Consider the following 18,666-nt stretch of genomic DNA (forward strand, 5'->3'; position numbering starts at 1 on the left):
GGGCAGACATCACGAGGAAAATACAAAGCCAAATAATATTCCAAATACCGAAATAGTAGACAACTGCTGGGAGAAATAGTTCCGAAATTCCAACGAGAGAAAAACAAAGCCGATGTCATGAGAAAAAACAACTGCTGTGAGATGAGATCTTCAACAGAAAACACCAACAAAAAAAGAGAAGGCAAAGAATCAGCCAGTGGAGAAAAAGGTCCGTCAAAAAGAAAGCAAAACTGAAATCTAATCTTAAGGGATAAGGCATCCAAGAGCGCAGGGCTAATAGTAAAGACCATCTGGCAAGGAGGACATCAGCATGCTTAAATAGCAAAATGGGGTATAAAATGGCACCCAACCTGGAAGAGCCACAACAAAGATGGCTGCTGACAGTACCCTCCCCTCTAAGGGGGTCTCATGATGACCCATCCGGTTGACCCGGGTGTAGTCTGTGGAACTTGGTGAGAAGGTCAGGGCTGTGACGAGCCGGCACCAAAGAAGGCTTCTCTGGCTTTAAATCCCTCCCCATACTCCAGGAACCGTATTCCCCTCTCATGATGTCTGGATCACAGGAGGCGACGGGCCGTGAATGCAGGACCTTCATCATTGAACCGGGCGAGTGGAGGGGGTCTGGAGGAGAAAAAAAAGAAGATTGGACAGGTTCGAGGTGGGACACATGGAAGGTTTGATGGATCCGCAGGATCCTAGGGACAGACAGCAAAAGGGTTAAGTATCTTGGAGATGGGAAAGGGTCAGACAAATTAAGGGGTGGGCTTGTGGCTAGACACCTTGAGAGGGAGGTCCTTGGTAGAAAGCCAGACACTTTGCCTGACATGGTAGCTACCCGCCGGGCGCTGCTTGCGGTTGATGCTTCAAGCTCTTGATTAGAAAAAAGAGGCGGCTAGTATCACGAAGAGCCATCTCCAATTTTTGATTGCAATGTTTGGGGGTGGAACCCTGATGAAAGGATGACTCTTTCCAGAATCAAGAATTGGACTGAGACCTAGATCAGAAACAATTTTCCTAAGGCAAGCCTGGTAGTCAAAAGACATGCTGGAGTCTTTGGCTGTGGGGAGCTTGGCTAAGGGGATGAAGTGCACCATTTTGGAGAACCGGTACATAACTTAGATTATGGCTCATGGCCGGCCGAGGAGGGCAGACAGGTAACAAAGTCAACGGCAATGTGGGACCCTGGACATTTCGGTATGGGGAAAGGGTGGAGGAGCCCAGCAGGTTTAGTCTTGGAGCTCTTGTGTTGGGCACAGGTCGTGCATAGCCCCACAAATTTGCGGACGGTCCCTACGTAGGCCACCAGAAACACATGAGAGTTAGATGGGATAGATAGATAGATAGATAGATAGATAGATAGATAGATAGATAGATAGATAGATAGATAGATAGATAGATAGATAGACAGACAGACAGACAGACAGACAGATAGACAGACAGACAGACAGACAGACAGATAGATGTAGATTATACACTGTGGTGCCATCAACAAATTATGCATTATATATTTATTATTTAGCAAACAATAGAATTAATATATTCATTAATATCAACCAAAATGCAATGTTTCTGAAATGTAATTTTAAAAAATGCTATTAAACATTAATCAGCAGTTGATAACTGCTGAATTGAAAGTATTTGTTTGTTCGTGGCCAAGAACTTGGCCGTTTATTCTGTACACTGCTGGATACGTCCTAACAGCTGGATATGAGAGTGTGATATTACAGCGGTAGATGATGTATACATGTGGCACTGCATGTCAGCCTCATGCCGCCAGCAGCCAATTAAAACCCAGCAAGGAGCCTCAACTGCTGCTGCAGTAACTCTTTAATCCCAGCAGTCTGAGCTGATAAAATGGCATTGCAATGCAAGTGCTATTGATGACCACATGACCATCACACACATACACCGCATGGTATCTCTCTATGATGAGTTAAGACAAGGGCAATAGCTCAGGACTGCTCAACATTCTCTCTCTCTCTCTCTCTCTCTCTCTCTCTCTCTCTCTCTCACATGCAAATTCACTTATCAAGCACAAGATCTCATCACTAAGTGTCTATTAGCGCTGCACATCCCCTTCTTTCACAGTACTCTCAGAGCAATCTGCTCCAAAGGCTCGATTATTAGCTGCGTTTGTCAAGATTAACTTGGTAAATTTGTCACAATTAACTCGTGACTGGATAAAGCATTCCCTGAGCACATAAACACGCTAGCGTCATAAATTGAGCTTTTAAAGCACAGATGGATAAAAATGAAACTGGTCTGATAGAGAGAGGGAGGGGGGAGAGAGACACAGATGAAGAAAAAAGAGAGACACAGAGAAAGCATAAGACACAGAAAGAGCGAGAGAGACTGAGAGAGACAGACAGAGCGAGAGAGACTGAGAGAGACAGACCGAGCGAGAGAGAGACAGACAGAGAAAATAGACAATGTAAGAAGGAGAACGTGAGAGAGAGACAAAGAGAAGGAGAAAAAAATGAGAGAGACAGAAAAAGACACAGACAGAGAAATGGAGAAAGAGGCAGAGATTGTAGTGTTCCAACCTGAGATAAGTGACTTCCAAAATGACCCTAATGCCAGTAAAAGTGTGTGAGTGTAGTGAGACTGAGTTTGTTCACGACTCAATCCTGCCCATTAGTCCTGCACCTACTACTGGTCTTCATGTGCTCCCAGTTATTGTCATTGCTTTCAACACACACACACACACACACACACACACACACACACACACACACACACACACACACACAGAGCGCAGCAGGTGTGTGTTACGAAGGCTGGGTGTTTTCATGGTGAGAGGTGTAAGGTAGTGCGTGTGATCGAGTGTTAATGAGAGCTCACATCTGCTCCTTATTAACCTCATTAACTCCCTTATCTACTGATCTGTACTTCACAACACTAGGATGGAAGAAGCGACAGTGAGTGTGTGTGTGTCAGATATGAACACTACACTGTTGTGTGTGCCCCCAGCACACAGATTTTCCTCTCTAATCCACCACATAAGAAACTCCAGGGAACAAAATCACATGCAGATGAAAGCCCTCAAACCTTCCAGTCCAGGTAAAAATGAAAGCTGTCTCCAAGGCGATGCCGTGTCTCAAATCCAGAGGAAAAATAATCCTGGAAATGTATTTCTTAGAAGATAGCAGAAGCTGTTTTTTGTTTGGTGGATGAATATGCAGTACTTTAGCAGGTCAATCTGGTATGAGGGTGAGAGAGAGAGAGAGAGAGAGAGAGAGAGAGAGAGAAAGAGAGAGAGAGAAAGAGAACAAGTGCAACCTGAGACCAGAGGTCTTTTTAAATATCCAACTTACATCCCCTTCCCTCCATCCATTAGTCCATCCTTTATTAAATTTTTCCGTCCATCCATGAATCCCTCCTTCCTTACAATCTAACTGGTACTTCTGCCTTCTTCTTTCAACCCTTGTGCCTTCATTCTTGCCTTGTTCTTTCCACCCTTTCAACAAGCCTTACTTGCATTCTTTCCTCCATCCATCAGTCTATCCTTCCTTAAATCTAACCTTCCATCCGTCCCTCCATATCCTATTTAGTTTGCCATGTTCTTTAGATTTTATTATTTAATTTTCATTCCACAGCTGTGTCACACACTGACACACACACACTTAATTTTGGGTTGGAAAAGTGGGGGCCATCTTATACATCGGTGTGTTTTATACACCCCCAAATTATGGCACTTCCTGTCTACTTTCTCACTCACTAAAGCAACTGAAAGGAATGTGTATATTTTCTCTCAATGTGTTCAGGTCTGAAGGTGCGTGAGGTGATGATAAACATCTCTCGGCAGCAGGTGGAGGATTTCCATGGCCCTGAGGATTATTGGTGCCTGTGCGTGGCATGGAGTCACCTGGGCACATCAAAAAGCCGTAAAGCCACCGTGCGCATCGCCTGTGAGTCCTTCATACACACACACACACACACACACACACAATTGCATATATAGATTTTAGTAGAACGAGTGCATTACGATATATATAGAAGTAGCTGTGGCTGAACAGAAAAATCACAGTTATAGAAAATGAAAAACAATCTCCTGACCAATCAGAATCCAGAATTCAACAGCCCTTCATATATTTCTATTTATAAAACATGCCTGTATGTGCCATCCATTTCTTAACACATGAAACATGGCTTTGTGCACAACATCTAATGCGGTCATGGTGCTGGAATTTCTGAAATAAATAACGGGGACAGTGTCTATTTTCAGAAGGTAAAGTGAGCATAAAAACACTTTATTATTAATCCTTCATTATTTATTGAAAGTCACACATAAAGAATTAGCAATGAACTTGAGCATTAAATGTCGAGTGAGTGAAAAATGCAGCCGTGAGGTTTCCAAAGTTTTTCTTTTTTTTCTTTTCTCTGAAAATTCTGTGTACTTCCATGCTGGGTTGATTTTTTTTTTTTTTTTTTTATGTTTTTTTATATACTAGATACACTACATTCCTCCATGTGTCTATGTATGTATATTTATATATACTGTATATTCTAATACCATATTAATGACATATTTTTTTATTCTCAAGACTCTTACACAGTGTATATTTCAATAATGTAAAGCACATAGTAGCTATTTCCAGATGTTTTATTTAGGGTTTCAACTACTGTGGCAAAGGAATATGTTATATATACTGTGGCAAAGGAATATGTTATTAAATACTAAATAATACATCAGGATTTTTGTGTGTGTGTTTCTATCTATCTATCTATCTATCTATCTATCTATCTATCTATATATATATATATATATATATATATAGATATATATATATAGATATATATATATAGATATATATATATAGATATATATATATAGATATATAATGTGGGATGTGGTACAGTAGCTCAGTGGTTAAGGTGTTCGACTACTGATCGGAAGGTCATTGGTTCGAATCTCAGGCCCACCAAGGCCCCTGATTAAGGCCCTTGACCCTCAATTGCTCAGGTGTATAAACTGAAATAGGACAATGTAAGTCACTCTGGATAAGAGTGTCTGCTAAATGCTGTAAATGTAAATGCATATAGTGATCTGCCTCAAGGTGTGAGCCACTGCTTTCTATTGTAAATGATCATTTTATAAGAACCTTTTAAGCTTTTTAAGCTTTCTGTATTTTAATTTATTTATTTATTTTCAGCTGAAAACACATGATCTGTGAAACCGCAAATATCCGACTCGAGTTATATCCAAGCTGAGCTGCTCGTTTCTTACACTCTCCGAGGACACTGGTCGCCAGCATCAGACTCCAAACCTTCAGGCTAAACCTGGCTAAACCTCATTTTATTTGTCCATCACAAATCTACAGAAAGGGAGGCGATGACAAATGACAAACGAATCTGCATCTGATACATATAACTGAATCATCAAACAAATCAGATGAATCAGCTCAGCTGAGAAAAAAGCAAGCTCCCTGTCACCATAAGCAGGTAGAAGCCTTTTTCCTGTGGAAGTAATATTCCACAATGAAAAACATGCAGGCCATACTTTATAAACTTTCCCCAGTGCAGAGGAAATAAGTTTCACAAAAACATTTTTCATGGTGTGTTAAATTAACCTGTCAATCCAGTATGAGATGTTAATTTTATATTTCACTGTTTTCTTTCTTTTTTTTTTCTTGCTCAGACAACCTTCGTCCAGTGTTGTTGTTTTTTTTCCCTAGTGAGAGTGCGTGTGTCACTGCGACCTCTCAAAACAGAAAGAAAGGCGTTGAATGTGTTTCAATGTGAGCGCCTCTGAACCGAGAGTGGAGGAGAGAGAAAACACAACACAGCACTGAACACTGCAGAGCTGTCAGAGATAGTGAAATACACACAGCTACACCAAGCACTTCTGTCGTTTGTTTGCTTGTTCGCTTGCTCCCCCTCTTTTCTTTTTGTTCGCATACACTGATGTTAAAAATATGAGAGACTCTAGCTATAGCGACAGATTTCACTGGTTTTTGGTTTTGTATCTCTCTCTCTCTCTCTCTCTCTCTCTCTCTCTCTCCCTCTCTCTCCCCCTCTCTCTCTCTCTCTCACACACACACACACACACACACACACAAACAATAAAACAAACGACAGCTTGGCTGTCCTTAGTCATCTTGCTTTATAACACAGTGCTGTTGAATTCTCCAACCTGATTGGTCAGAAGTTGTTAATGAATTATTATATATGGAAAAAGCTTGTTAAATGTCATGTTATGTGGTATGTGACTTGTATGTTCACTCTCTCTGCAGATCTGCGTAAGAACTTTGAACAGGACCCGCAGGGGAAGGAGGTTCCCATCAGGGGCATGATCGTTCTGCACTGCCGGCCTCCAGAGGGTGTGCCTGCTGCTGAGGTAATGTGTGTGTGTGTGTGTGTGTGTGTCACCCTTCTCACTCAGTGTATTTTTCTGGCTGGTTACTGATAGATAATGTTGAACTTGAGCACATGCCCTGAGGTTTAATCATGCAGAGGTACACAGTAGGGGTCATGAACACACAGATGATGGGCACGCTGTGTGTGTGTGTGTGTGTGTGTGTGTGTGTGTGTGTGTGTGTGTGTGTGTGTGTGTGTGTGTGTGTGTGTGTGTGTGTGTGTGTGTGAGCAGTGAGGTTAGACTCTCAGCAGGTTGTTAATCATGGCTAAAATGGAGGTGGCATGTCACTTTCCCCTTCCTCAAGTGCCCTTCGGCCCTTTAGTCTGCATTACACCACATAGCTGTCTCACTCCTCTCACTCTACTGAAGGGTTATGAAAGCTTTTCACTTTACTTTGCATCAGTTTATCACTGCAGTAAGGTTCTTTGGGATCATTTGGGCTAATCCAGTAATGTTAATCATTAAAAGACATGTAAAGGTCATACATGTATACTGTACGTTACACAAACGTATGGGACTAGGACAGAGAGGTAACTAGGGATACACTAGATAGATCTAACTTTAGATTAGATTAATCTTTATTGTCATTACACATGTACAAGTACAAGCAACAAAATTCAGTTTGGCATCTAACCAGAAGAGCAGAAAGCAGCCAGTGCAAGATGTACAGTATTTACACGATGAGTACAGTATTTATAGTATGAACAGGATAATATACAGATGAATATGCTATGGATATACAGGTATGGATATACAAGATATACAGGTTAAGTGCTATAGACCTTATCAACATGGGGTTAAACCAACTAGTGAAAAAATGTCTAAGCGAGATGGGGTCATGTTCAGGATAGGGCCAGAAATTCTGCATTTAGACCTGTAGTTCAAGTGTAGAGATGTGCCTCAAATCAAATGCTTTTACACTATTTAAAACAATTGTTGAGCAGGAATCTCCATCTAAAATGTGTCTGTGTCTAGTATAATGAAACCTAGATATTGGAGAGCAAGTATTCATATATTGGAAGGGGTTTAAATGTTGTGGACTCACCAACTACGGAAGGAAAATGTTGTGGTATCTGTCGTTGATCGAGTTCATACAGCAAACACTGCTAGTTTAATTAGTCTGCTAACATGCAGATCGTGTCACACATCATTTGCCTTTCTACAACACTGGTTATAATAAAAATGTATCAGCTTCTTGATTGTCAAAGCACTTAAAACTATGTATCTGGAGTGGCATAAACAGTGAACATCTACAAAATTAAGTCAAATGGACTCCTGCGTTTATGTCCTGTCTCTGCTGGGGATTGTAGCAGGCGGTAGTGTAAATGCAGTTATTCTGTTGGGTAAAAAATGCAAATAAACTGCCACCAATCCAAATTAGCAATGCACTAGCATTATTCCACTAAGTTACTTTTATGTTCGCACCAAAATAAAGCTCATACATGGAATACATTGGACCAACAAGCATTTTGTTATTATTCATGCACCCCCCATGTTGCCGTGGCATTTTTGGCTCTGCAGGAGAACCCAAAGGCTGCAGATATGAACCAATAAAGCAGATTTTTTTTATACACTTGAGCACCACAATAGACATACTGTGCAGGAGAATGGAAGTGACCTTTACAGAGATATGAGAGTTTCTGATGCGAGCCATTACAGCTATCCCTAAAGATCAGGATCAACCAATCAGCATCGTTCTAATAATATGATTGTGGCGTAAATTATTTTGCTGACACAATCTATTTCAGAGAGTGTAATGAGTTTCAACTTGTGGACTTTATCACTCCGTAATAGTACAGGTAATGTCTGAATGCTTAAAATGTTAAGAAATTATTGTATCGCACCCAAAGGTTGGAGGCAGTAAGGTTTATTTTATGTCTTATAAGTTTTTGAGAAGACTCTGTATGATCATCACTGTCTTCTGGTCAAGATGTTCCACATAGCTCCAATTTAACAAGGTGATGTGCATATTCATGTTTCTCATTATAGAGGACGTTAGGATACTTGTCAGTCCGGAATGTAATTACACGATGTTATCTGTATAGTAATTGCTCGCTTGTTAACAAATTTTGACATTAAAACGAAGACAGTTTTAAACATTCTTGTTTGGTTACTATACCATTACATCAGTGGCTAAGTGCTAGCTATCCAAGTCATTACCCACAGTCATTAGCTACCTTATGCTTTTTTAGTCATGTTTCCCAGTTGCCTAGCAACAGTCTTCTTGTTACTTTACCCGACTTAATGGTGAGCGTATTGTTTATTTGCCTTCCCATGTTGCTAGAATGAGTGTGAAATGCAGTAATAATCCACAATCTACCAATTTGTGGATGAGGAGCAGGAGACGGAGGAAAACTCTTTGCCAAGGAAGCAAACAAGAAGAAGTTAAGAGGGTTCATTATACATGCATTATCTGACTCAACAGCCAGATTTGCCAATTGCAGAAAAATAGAAGGAAGCAAATTCAGACTCCATCTTTAACTTCAATCATGTGATTTATTATGCGATTTAATTGGAATTTTTTAATTATAGAAATGGACCTTTGTTTATTTGTTCATTTTATATAATCACCAATTTAATACACACAAATATTTGAATTAGACATGAATTTTTATGAATATATAACTACAACATTATGGTATATTTAATATTTATAAGAACAGCTCAACAGCTAAAAATAATTTGTTTGGGTTTGAGAATAAATTAAGTGTGAATACATCACACAGTGTGAGGTACATCGCACTGATTACGCAGAAATGTCTGAGTTACTGGTTCTGCACTCTTTTGGATCATGTTACAGATACATTTCAAGAAGTGAACTAAAGTTTTCTGAACTCAAACTCAGAGGGCCAAGCAAGTCAAGTGTACGGGTTACCTTTAAAAAAAAGATTAAAACAGAACACCACAGCACAGAGAAATAAAAGCTCAGATCAATAAGCTGTAGCAGAAGTCTACTGGACTGGAGAAGACGATATGAAACACATGGATGCTGAATTGCTTATCATTCTGTCCTTGGAGCCTGGTGTTTACCTTTTTCTTAATTTTACAAATGAGCTACCAGAGCAGAAAGTTATAAACTGGCAACGGTCTATTAACAAAAACAAATGGCTTTTACCTTCATGGAGACATTTTACCTTCATGGAGACATTTTAGGAGAATCTGATATGCTAACAATATTGTATATATAAAAAGTGGTCACATCACACACAGGATGGTATCTATAAATCATGTCTCTTATAGGAGTTGGAGTTTCGTCTTTGTTGTTTGTGTTGTTTTTTATTTGGCTCAGTGTGTATGGGACTGAAAAAGGTTCTTTGCCGAGGTCCGTTAGCCATCTGTGTCAATTTTCCTTTTGCGTGTAACAAATGTAAGTCTGAAAATCTTCACAGACATATTGCTAGTAATGGAATTAGCGCCAGCGACAGACTCAATCTGCTCCCGGTTCGGAGGGAATGCACACGCGTCGCCTAGGCAACCTCTGCAAGTGGGTGTGCAAAAGTGTTCTGTCATGTAGGGAAACACGAAAAGTGTCTGAAAGTGTCTGGAGGAGCCTCTGGGGTGGGATCAGGTGGATGAGAGCGAGGAAGAAGCATGTAAGGGAAAAAGAATAAAAAAATGAAAAAAATGGAATGGTGGATAAAGCTGTTTATATAACTAAGCCACTTTTAACATACTTTAAAATAATTAATACTTTAAAATCCTTTGATTTAGAAAAGAAGCAAATGAGTGTGTAAATCACCAAGGAAATCAATTCATGCATATTTATGCTTACTACCAAGGGCAGGTTTGAAACTGCACTCCCAGTCTGTCTCCCGTCAGCAGGAAATCATGAGGGAAAGTCGACATCTTAAACAGACAATAACCTTTCAGTGCAAATACGTCCGTGGTACACAGCGGGGTCAATGTAGTTTCAGTTATGATTAAAACATAAGACTATGAATAAAGAACATAAGACCTTGTAGCGCACAAACGTAATGGAGTATTTTCTATTTTAAGGCTCGCCCGCATTCACATATTCGGATCAAAGCTTCAGGGTTTCAGTCCGAAGAAATCTGGTCTGTGAGAAATCCCTCAAGTTGGAAAACCAAGTGTAAGGTCAACATGAAGAAGGAATAAGCATGCCAGGTTAGCGAGAGAGGGAAGGGGAGGTGTGTGTGCGTGTGCGTGTGCTTGTGCTTGTGCGTGTGTGTGTGTGTGTGTGTGTGTGTGTGTGTGTGTGTGTGTGTGTGTGTGTGTGTGTGTGTGTGTGTGTGTGTGTGTATGTGAGTGAGTTCCCCAAGGATTCCTATCATAGTTTATGATGTATAGAACTTAATCACAATAATTACACTGATAAGATATTCAGCAACTCCAAACCACACTACACACACACACTAGATGTCAATTTTTGTCTCTTTCTTTCCTCTGTGTAGAAGACGGAGGTTTCATCCTAAGCAGGGCTCTCAAGTATCACGCATTGAGCGTGACAGTCACTCATTTCAGTCTTTTGTCACACTCTCCCACCACACATTGTATTTGTTACGCAGAAAAACGTACTATTTATCATATATTTAATATGCCGCAGCACCCAAAATGTTTCTGTCCGCTCTCTCTATGGAACCGGGCAGGAATCAAGCGCGTCTCCCCTGGAGTTCTTATTCAAGCCTGCCAATCAAAAAAAGAGGCTACACAATAGCCAATCAGAAAATAGCACTGTTGTATCTGGGTAAGATTTAACGCAACAACCAATGAAAAAAAGCCTATTCTGGAATTGTTCAGCATCATCCTCGTTCACCCACAGAGAAAAATGTCACTCTTGCCTGTCTTCAAAACTTGCAAGCCCTGTCCTAAGTGTGTGCCATACCAATAGGCAGTAACCATACACAACAGACAGTAGCCATAGCGGAAAATTACAATTATTTATCTCTCCCAGTGAACGTTAAAAATCCGGACGTCATCCTCAGGGTGAATCCAGTCTGCTATCTGGAGACGTGAAGACACATTGAAACGGTGGCGTAAATAAATGAAAGGAATTCAGCGCTAATCCAATTGTGTCCTTTAGCGACGCGACCAAAGCACTAATGGCATCTAGTGGATGCTGCATAATTGAAACAAATGTGCCAATTAGACTGTCATTTCTCACATCCTCTGCCACACACTTAGCCCGGCTAATTTGTGTCTGTCGCCTCACACCTCCATCACCTTCTCTCTCTGACTCTCTCTCACCCAGTCTTTTTGTTTTGTCACTTTCTCTCTTTACTGTCTCTCTCAATCTTCTCTCTCTCTCTCTCTCTCTCTCTCTCTCTCTCTCTCTCTCTCTCTCTCTCTCTCTCTCTCTCTCTCCTCCCGTCTGCTGCCCCTCTCCTCAGCATCTTTTCATCATTAGCCTGGGGATAAGAGGAAAAACACAAGAGAGAGAGAGGAGCGATAGAGAGAAAGAGAGGGTGGGAGAGAGAGCGAGAGGGAGAGAGAGACATGCACCAGCATGCAGAACTGTGAGAGGAACTCGGCCTTCACGCTGCATAAATTGGTGCTTTTAACTCCCAGATTTCCCAGATGTAGAACTGATGAAAACACAAAGACGGGAAGATGCACAACTTCAGGCACAAGACCTCACCGCCAGACTCAAATTAATTTATTCATTATTTAAAATTTGCTTTAATTAATCCGTGACCCTGACCAGTATAAAGCGGATGCTGAAGCTGAATGAATGCATGATAATGAGAGCCATTTGGAGGGAGGGGACCTCCTGATCTCATCAACAGCTTTTCTCTTACATCTCATTTCTTTTCCAGTGTTTAAACAGCCACCATGATTCGACATGGCTCATTCCAGCCCACACTTTTCTCCTGCTGGGGTGTGAGTGTGTATTATGTAGTGATCGGAGTGTGGAAAAGACCACATGTAAAGAATTACATTCTTAGAGTTACATACTGAACAATTCCATTGTTAACATGACCCATTTTATCCGTTTATAGTTACATTTAATATTACGGAACGACCGCACAAACAAGTCAGTTAACCACCAGGACAAATATTCCTAATGATCTACTTCATATTCTAGGTGTGTATAATACATCACAGCGCACACGGACATGATTGTGCATGAGCTCATCTTTATTATGCTAATTAACACCTTTCATTTATTATTAACCAAAAAGAGAGGGAGAACAAAGTCCGGGATATATGATTATCTGTATCAAAACACAGCGGATATAACGTCCGGGTATAAATCCGATACCCATATACTTAAATAACCAATAACGATAATACTTTAATAGGTTATATGATAATTGCATACCCAGGTCTACATGTGCCCTGTTCTCTTTCTTTCTTTCTCCTTTCTTTCTGTTTATCCATATTTGTATGCATTTGTTAACTTTATAATAAGTATATTAGAACACACATTTTTGATGCCTTTCATTTTTATTTTTATTTTTCTAAATCATTTATGTTACTTTTTTCAAAGCAACGTTTTTGGAGGAAGACGTTCATGCTATAATTATGCAATCTTAGCAATCCCTAGCAAAAATAAACTGTCTGACTTTTGTCTTAGAACAAAAGTACTGAGTTTCAAAAGAGTCGACTCGCAAGCCAAATGAACCAACTCGCTGAACAATGGCAGAAGTCTGTTATAACTGTATATAGTAAAGATTCCGATTCTGTCTCTTTCTCTCTTAGGTGGAGTGGTTAAAGAATGATGAGCTGTTGAGTTCGCTTGATGATGACAACATTGACACTCGAGCTGACCACAACCTGATCATTAATGAAGCGCGACTCTCTGATTCAGGGAACTACACCTGCCTGGCCAGCAACATTGTCGCCAAGAGACGCAGCGCCACAGCTACTGTGGTAGTCTTTGGTAAGACACACACATCCATGTGCCCATGATGTCATGTTCCTCAGTTTCCTCACTGACTCCAGTGAATGGTGTTGATCTGATCATATGGGTGGAAGTTACACATTATAGTAAATGGTTAGACTTTCCCAAGTAGAAGCAAAGACTTCTTCCCAATCCTGCCTTCACATCCACTTTCCTACTAGGCAAGACACCGCTGGGAGTGCTTTCAGTGTCAAATAGTGTGACACTTGCTACGTCTAATTAGCTAGCTCTAATTGCCAGAGTTGGTGTTTATCCTGCAGCATTGTGTCTAAAGTGTAGGAATTTAAAGTGTTGATCTCTGAGGGAGGTTTTTTCTTTTCCTTCCTCTCCCAAGAGTAACTTTGCATAAAGCTGAACTGAGGCTCAGATTGTAACTGCGTGGTCGGCATTAGCACTAAAACAAAGTGCTCTTACACTGATGTAATGTTTTCTGAACATTTAGTGTTATTTTAAGAAGAAAAAAACAATTTCAGCTCCCATAATGGTTGTGTTGCTTACTACCAAATGAAAGCCACTGGCTATTTAGCATTTAGTAGCAAACTACTCTCTATTAGCATTTACTATTAGCTATGTTAGCATTTCAGAGTCTGTTATTTATATTAACAAGAAATCCTCGATCCTCTCAGTGTGTTCAGTCACAGCTCAGAAAGCTTGTGGAGGGACAAATGTTTGTTTTTTTTTCTCCATGAATGTGCTGGAATCTTAATCCTTAGCCCAGAGAGTCAATTACAGCGCAGCATTAAAAATCAATACGTCTTTATAAATGCGTGAAGCTGCTCAGTCTTAATCCCATTTAAACACGCACTGTGTGCTCATCCATCACTCACACTACAGTCCCGAAACTAGTCACATACACCATCACTAGAACTAAGACCAGCGGCAGGACACACTCAGAGAGAGAGATGGGTAGAAATATCCACTTCTTCAGTTCTTCTTTAGTGAAACAGCCCTAACATCACAAACCTGTCTGTCTCTCCTGTTCAACTGAACATCTATCTATCTATCTATCTATCTATCTATCTATCTATCTATCTATCTATCTATCTATCTATCTATCTATCTATCTATCTATCTATCTATCTATCTATCTATCTATCTATTCATCCTTCCATCCATCCATCTGTGTATTTCACTGTCCATATTCTGTGTATTTTAATCTGTCTGCCCCCCCCTCTCTCTATCTCTCTCTCTCTCTTTCTCTCTCACTCACACACACACACACAATCCCTCTCTCTTACACACACTGTCTCTCTCACACACGCTGTCTCTCTCTCACACACACACTGTTTTTCTCTTACACACACTGTCTCTCTCTCTCACACACACACCGTCTCTCTCTGTAGTGAACGGAGGCTGGTCTCTGTGGACAGAGTGGTCTCAGTGCAGTGTGGACTGTGGCAGAGGAGTACAGAAGCGCTCTCGGACCTGCACTAACCCGGCTCCTCTGAACGGTGGAGTGTTCTGCGAGGGCATGTCTGTACAGAAGAGCACCTGTAATGCTCTGTGTCCCGGTCAGTGCCCCTCTACACCATCACCTCCTTTACACACTGCTATAAACTCTCACCATCTGTCACTTCTAAATTCCTCACGGTCCTCACTCAGGATCCAGACTGTAAGATCACACCAGAGGTGTTTCACCAAATGTCAGCAAAGTCGAAAAAAACATGTTCTATTTAAAAATATTTAATAGTTAAGAGGAAGTTACATGTCACCAAACCCACCCAGCTATATGGAAACACACTTCACCTCTTCATTGTCTCTACACCTTTATACCAACAGTTCTACCTCTAAATCTGGAGGATGATGAAAGCTACCTTTTGAAAAACATTGTTTCCTCACCAGCCATTATAAACTAAATCAATAAATCGAACACCAACTTTTCATGTTACCAAGAAAAAAGTCAACACCGGAGACTCTTCCCAAAAAAAACTAATAAAAGTTCAACATTTCCATATAAACAAAACATCACCAGTTCAGCAACTGCATTTACTCTTTGTTAAACAAACAGCGCATTTGTAAACTGTTGATATAAACATGTAAGTAACAAGTACCTGGGATTGGCTATTGTTGCTTTGATTGATAGCTGAGAGAGAACTGTGTCTATCTGTGACTTGGCAGTTGGGGATTTTTCATTTTTAGACAGGTTTTTTTTTTTTTGCACCATTTAGAAACAGATTCCTACAGATATGAATAGAATTAGTTTTAAATTTGACAGCTAGCATGCTGTAATGACTCTGTCCTGCACATTATCCTGGAGGACAGGAAGGAGGCGCTTGCCGTCTAGCACCTGCTCATGTCCTGTCCCCATTTTCATGCAAACAAATTAGTCCGGGTCCCTGTGAGTGCCAGTGGACCCGGCCGTGGCCCACTTCTCAGCGTTCTTTTAATAATCACCTCGCTCTCCGAGCTGCGCCAGGCAATATCCTGCTGATTTAATTGCCTGGGCTACTTCTCTCAAGAAAAGCAACTTAAAACTCATATTTATATACGAGCCGCTTCATCACGCCGTACTCAAAAAAAAAGAAGTTAATTTTAAAGCATAGCAGAGCGCTTTATTTTATCGACGTTTTTTCAAATGAAGTAGTTTAGCCTCAGACTCCTTTAAGAAGATTACTCCGATTACAGCTTCTTCTAGGAACGGAAAAGCTGCTGTTTTGTTATCCCCGATTTCTTACTGAGACTCACGTTCACTGAGAGCTCCAGCCGCATTGTTCATTCTTCAAAACGTCTTTGTGTGACGGTGGCAGGAATTGGCTCATTCGCTTCTGCAGAAAAGCATTTCAGCAGCATTTTCATCGATCATCTCCGCCTTCCGCGTTAAGCAGACGTGTGATGTATGAATTTTCCGCAACATCTGGATCACTATAAATATTTGTCTTTTTGCGTGTGTGTGTGCTAAGCGCCACATTGATGGTTCCAAAGATCAATCTGAATGTCGCCATCTCTTTATTCTTGTTTTGTTTTGCTTTATTGACTGTGGAAAATAAAGGCTTATAAATCAGATACAAATGTTTTAGCCAAGCTGAAAGTTTTCAGCTGGGCTAAAAACACACGGCACTGGGTCTGTCCCAAGACGGTGATTTCATAGCCCAGTACTGTTTAGAATTCATCAGATACATTAGCAAGACATGTTGTGTGGAGCAAGCAACATACAGCACCTGCTCTTAACACCTGAAACCTGCGCCGCATTAGCACTAACACACAAACATCATTTGCATTTAGATGAGCAGGGAAGGAGCCTCACTCGGCCATGGAGAGCTTTAAGAACCTGCGATGTAATAACCAAGAAATTGTTTCCTCTAGGGCGCTCATACACGCGATGATTCTTGGCATAGCTCGAGCTGTCAATGTGACATGTGGTGCAGTTGGATTGGCTAATTTACACGCAATGGAAAATTACACGTGACATGAAAATTGAGGGCTTCCTTTAGTTCTCAAATAGACAGAACGAGATTGATGAAAATGTGATCAGCATGGTGATTGGTGAATGTGATTTTTTTTTTGCAAATCCTTTCTCTGTAACTAGTCTTAACCTCTTTGTCCTCAGTGGACGGAGGATGGGACGAGTGGAGTGAGTGGACGGCATGTAACGCCCAGTGCGAAAGGCAGAGATGGAGGGAGTGTACCGCTCCGGCTCCTCGCAACCGAGGGAGAGCCTGCGAGGGTAAAAGTCATGATGTGGAGAACTGCACCGGAGACCTGTGCACTCAAGGTAAAGCCTGTTTAGAGTTCTTCAGCAGCAGCAGGTTTCATTATTGTCTGGTTCATCAATAAGCCATTACCCTCATTGCTCTGATTTCCATCATCATTCTATTCAGTTACAGTTCTTTAAATTATGAAATCTTGTAGACCCTTGATGGTAGGGATAAACTCAAAAGATGAATAAATGTGAGAAATTTCAACCTTACAAATAGCTTTATGTGCATAACATACACATTAATGTTCTATAGAACATCAACGAACCAACACCATATAAAAAATAGACCTTTTGACCAATCAGAATCCACAATTCAGCAGCAAACTGCATCAGGGGTGGAATAAAAGTCCAAAATTCGAAAAAGCACCCTTTTTTTTTTATTTTTTACTAACAAATCAAGTCTAAGCATCGTAGCGGTTGTCTCGCTCCACGCCTCCACAGCGAAGTTTGTTCTGTCATCCTCCTTCTGTGGGCTGATACAAAGTGTCTCAGTGCCATCTGTCAGCGCATCCCGACTGTAATGATGCCATGCATCATTATCTCCAGCTGATGTTGGCACAGCCAGCATTTGGACTTCACTGCATGATCTGAATCTCCCAGTGCCTTAGTTAAGTGATTTGGGGGTGCTCTCTAATTCTGTCTGTCTCTCTGTCTCTCTCTCTTTGTCTCTCTGCAGATGGGAAGATGCTGCATGATGTTAAGCCTCAGAGTGAGTCTCATTCCTTCCATATTTCATGTATCTGATTCATTTTTCTCGAATCAGTACCATATCTTTAGTGAGAGCCACCTGGAAGAGATGTAGTTCTGTTACAGTCTCAGTTGATGGCTTATTGGCTTGAGAACTGGCCGCGTATCATATGTACGGAATCTGATATTCAGTAATTCCCTTCCGGTCGAAAAATGCTGTCACTGAATTGAGTTTAAATATGACAGTGCAGGCTTAAGTTGCTTATCCGCACCCTATTACAAAGCTTTAATCAGCTTATCCTTCACTCTGGAATTGTCAAACGCACCTGCCTCAAGAGGCAAGAGAGGTTTGTTATTCTCAGACGTCACTCTTTTCCAAAAGGAACCAAGCCATGCCAGAGATCAGGGTAATTGAGTATAACCACTAAACAACTGCAATCACATCTGTCAAAATATGAAGTTTGTTAAATACAGTGGAAGAAGAGAGAGGTTCTGTGGATGAGCAGGAAACAACTTTCTGGTCACATCTTTATTCCCATCCATCCACTCACCCATCACATTTCGTTTATCAGAGGTCTGTCAGTCATCAGAAATGGCCATTTCCCACAATACCCGCCACAAGCACTCTGCCGTTTCAAGTTCAGGTGAATTTTGCAGCAGTCGGATTAGGCAGGATGAGTGACAGAATATGGTGTACGAGCATGAGCTATATTTAGCCTGGTTAATGGGACGCAATTACTGCACATTAGCTCACTTAAGCAGCCATAGCCTGTCTTCTTCTGCTCCCGTGTGTTTTGTGTTAACCCAACCAATCACCACTTTCTAAAAAAAGTGTCAGCAACAAGCTCCTTATGTCTCTAAGTGCGATTTGAAATCATTTCTGCAGCAGGTCAAACCGAATCCTGTGCTTAAGACTCACCAGGAAGCAAAGTTAATTATGTTTTGTCTAGGTTGTTTTATTCTTCTCTTGCTATTGATTTTTTATGAATGACTTCATTATTTCTATCCACTTATAGTTACATTCAATATTGCAGAATGTCCATCATGCAATAATGTTACAGC

At 40.8% G+C, this 18,666-nt stretch overlaps 1 protein-coding gene across 3 annotated transcripts in view; it reads left to right on the forward strand.

Moving 5' to 3' along the window:
- unc5db (unc-5 netrin receptor Db) overlaps positions 1-18,666 on the forward strand; it is a 134,373-nt gene that overhangs the window by 84,509 nt on the left and 31,198 nt on the right. Inside the window, exons 1-7 of one of the 3 annotated variants that reach the window (XM_047818958.1) lie at positions 2,912-3,060; positions 3,765-3,908; positions 6,234-6,337; positions 13,019-13,199; positions 14,564-14,731; positions 16,768-16,932; positions 17,594-17,626. In XM_047818958.1, the coding sequence (XP_047674914.1) occupies positions 2,940-3,060; positions 3,765-3,908; positions 6,234-6,337; positions 13,019-13,199; positions 14,564-14,731; positions 16,768-16,932; positions 17,594-17,626 (916 nt within the window). In that variant the 5' untranslated portion in view covers positions 2,912-2,939. Of the gene's footprint in view, positions 1-2,911; positions 3,061-3,764; positions 3,909-6,233; positions 6,338-13,018; positions 13,200-14,563; positions 14,732-16,767; positions 16,933-17,593; positions 17,627-18,666 lie in introns of those variants that run through there. The other 2 variants (XM_027141929.2, XM_047818957.1) reach the window with 2 other exon arrangements.

This window comes from Tachysurus fulvidraco, chromosome 9 (genome assembly GCF_022655615.1).
Source record: "Tachysurus fulvidraco isolate hzauxx_2018 chromosome 9, HZAU_PFXX_2.0, whole genome shotgun sequence".
Lineage (NCBI taxonomy): Eukaryota > Metazoa > Chordata > Actinopteri > Siluriformes > Bagridae > Tachysurus > Tachysurus fulvidraco.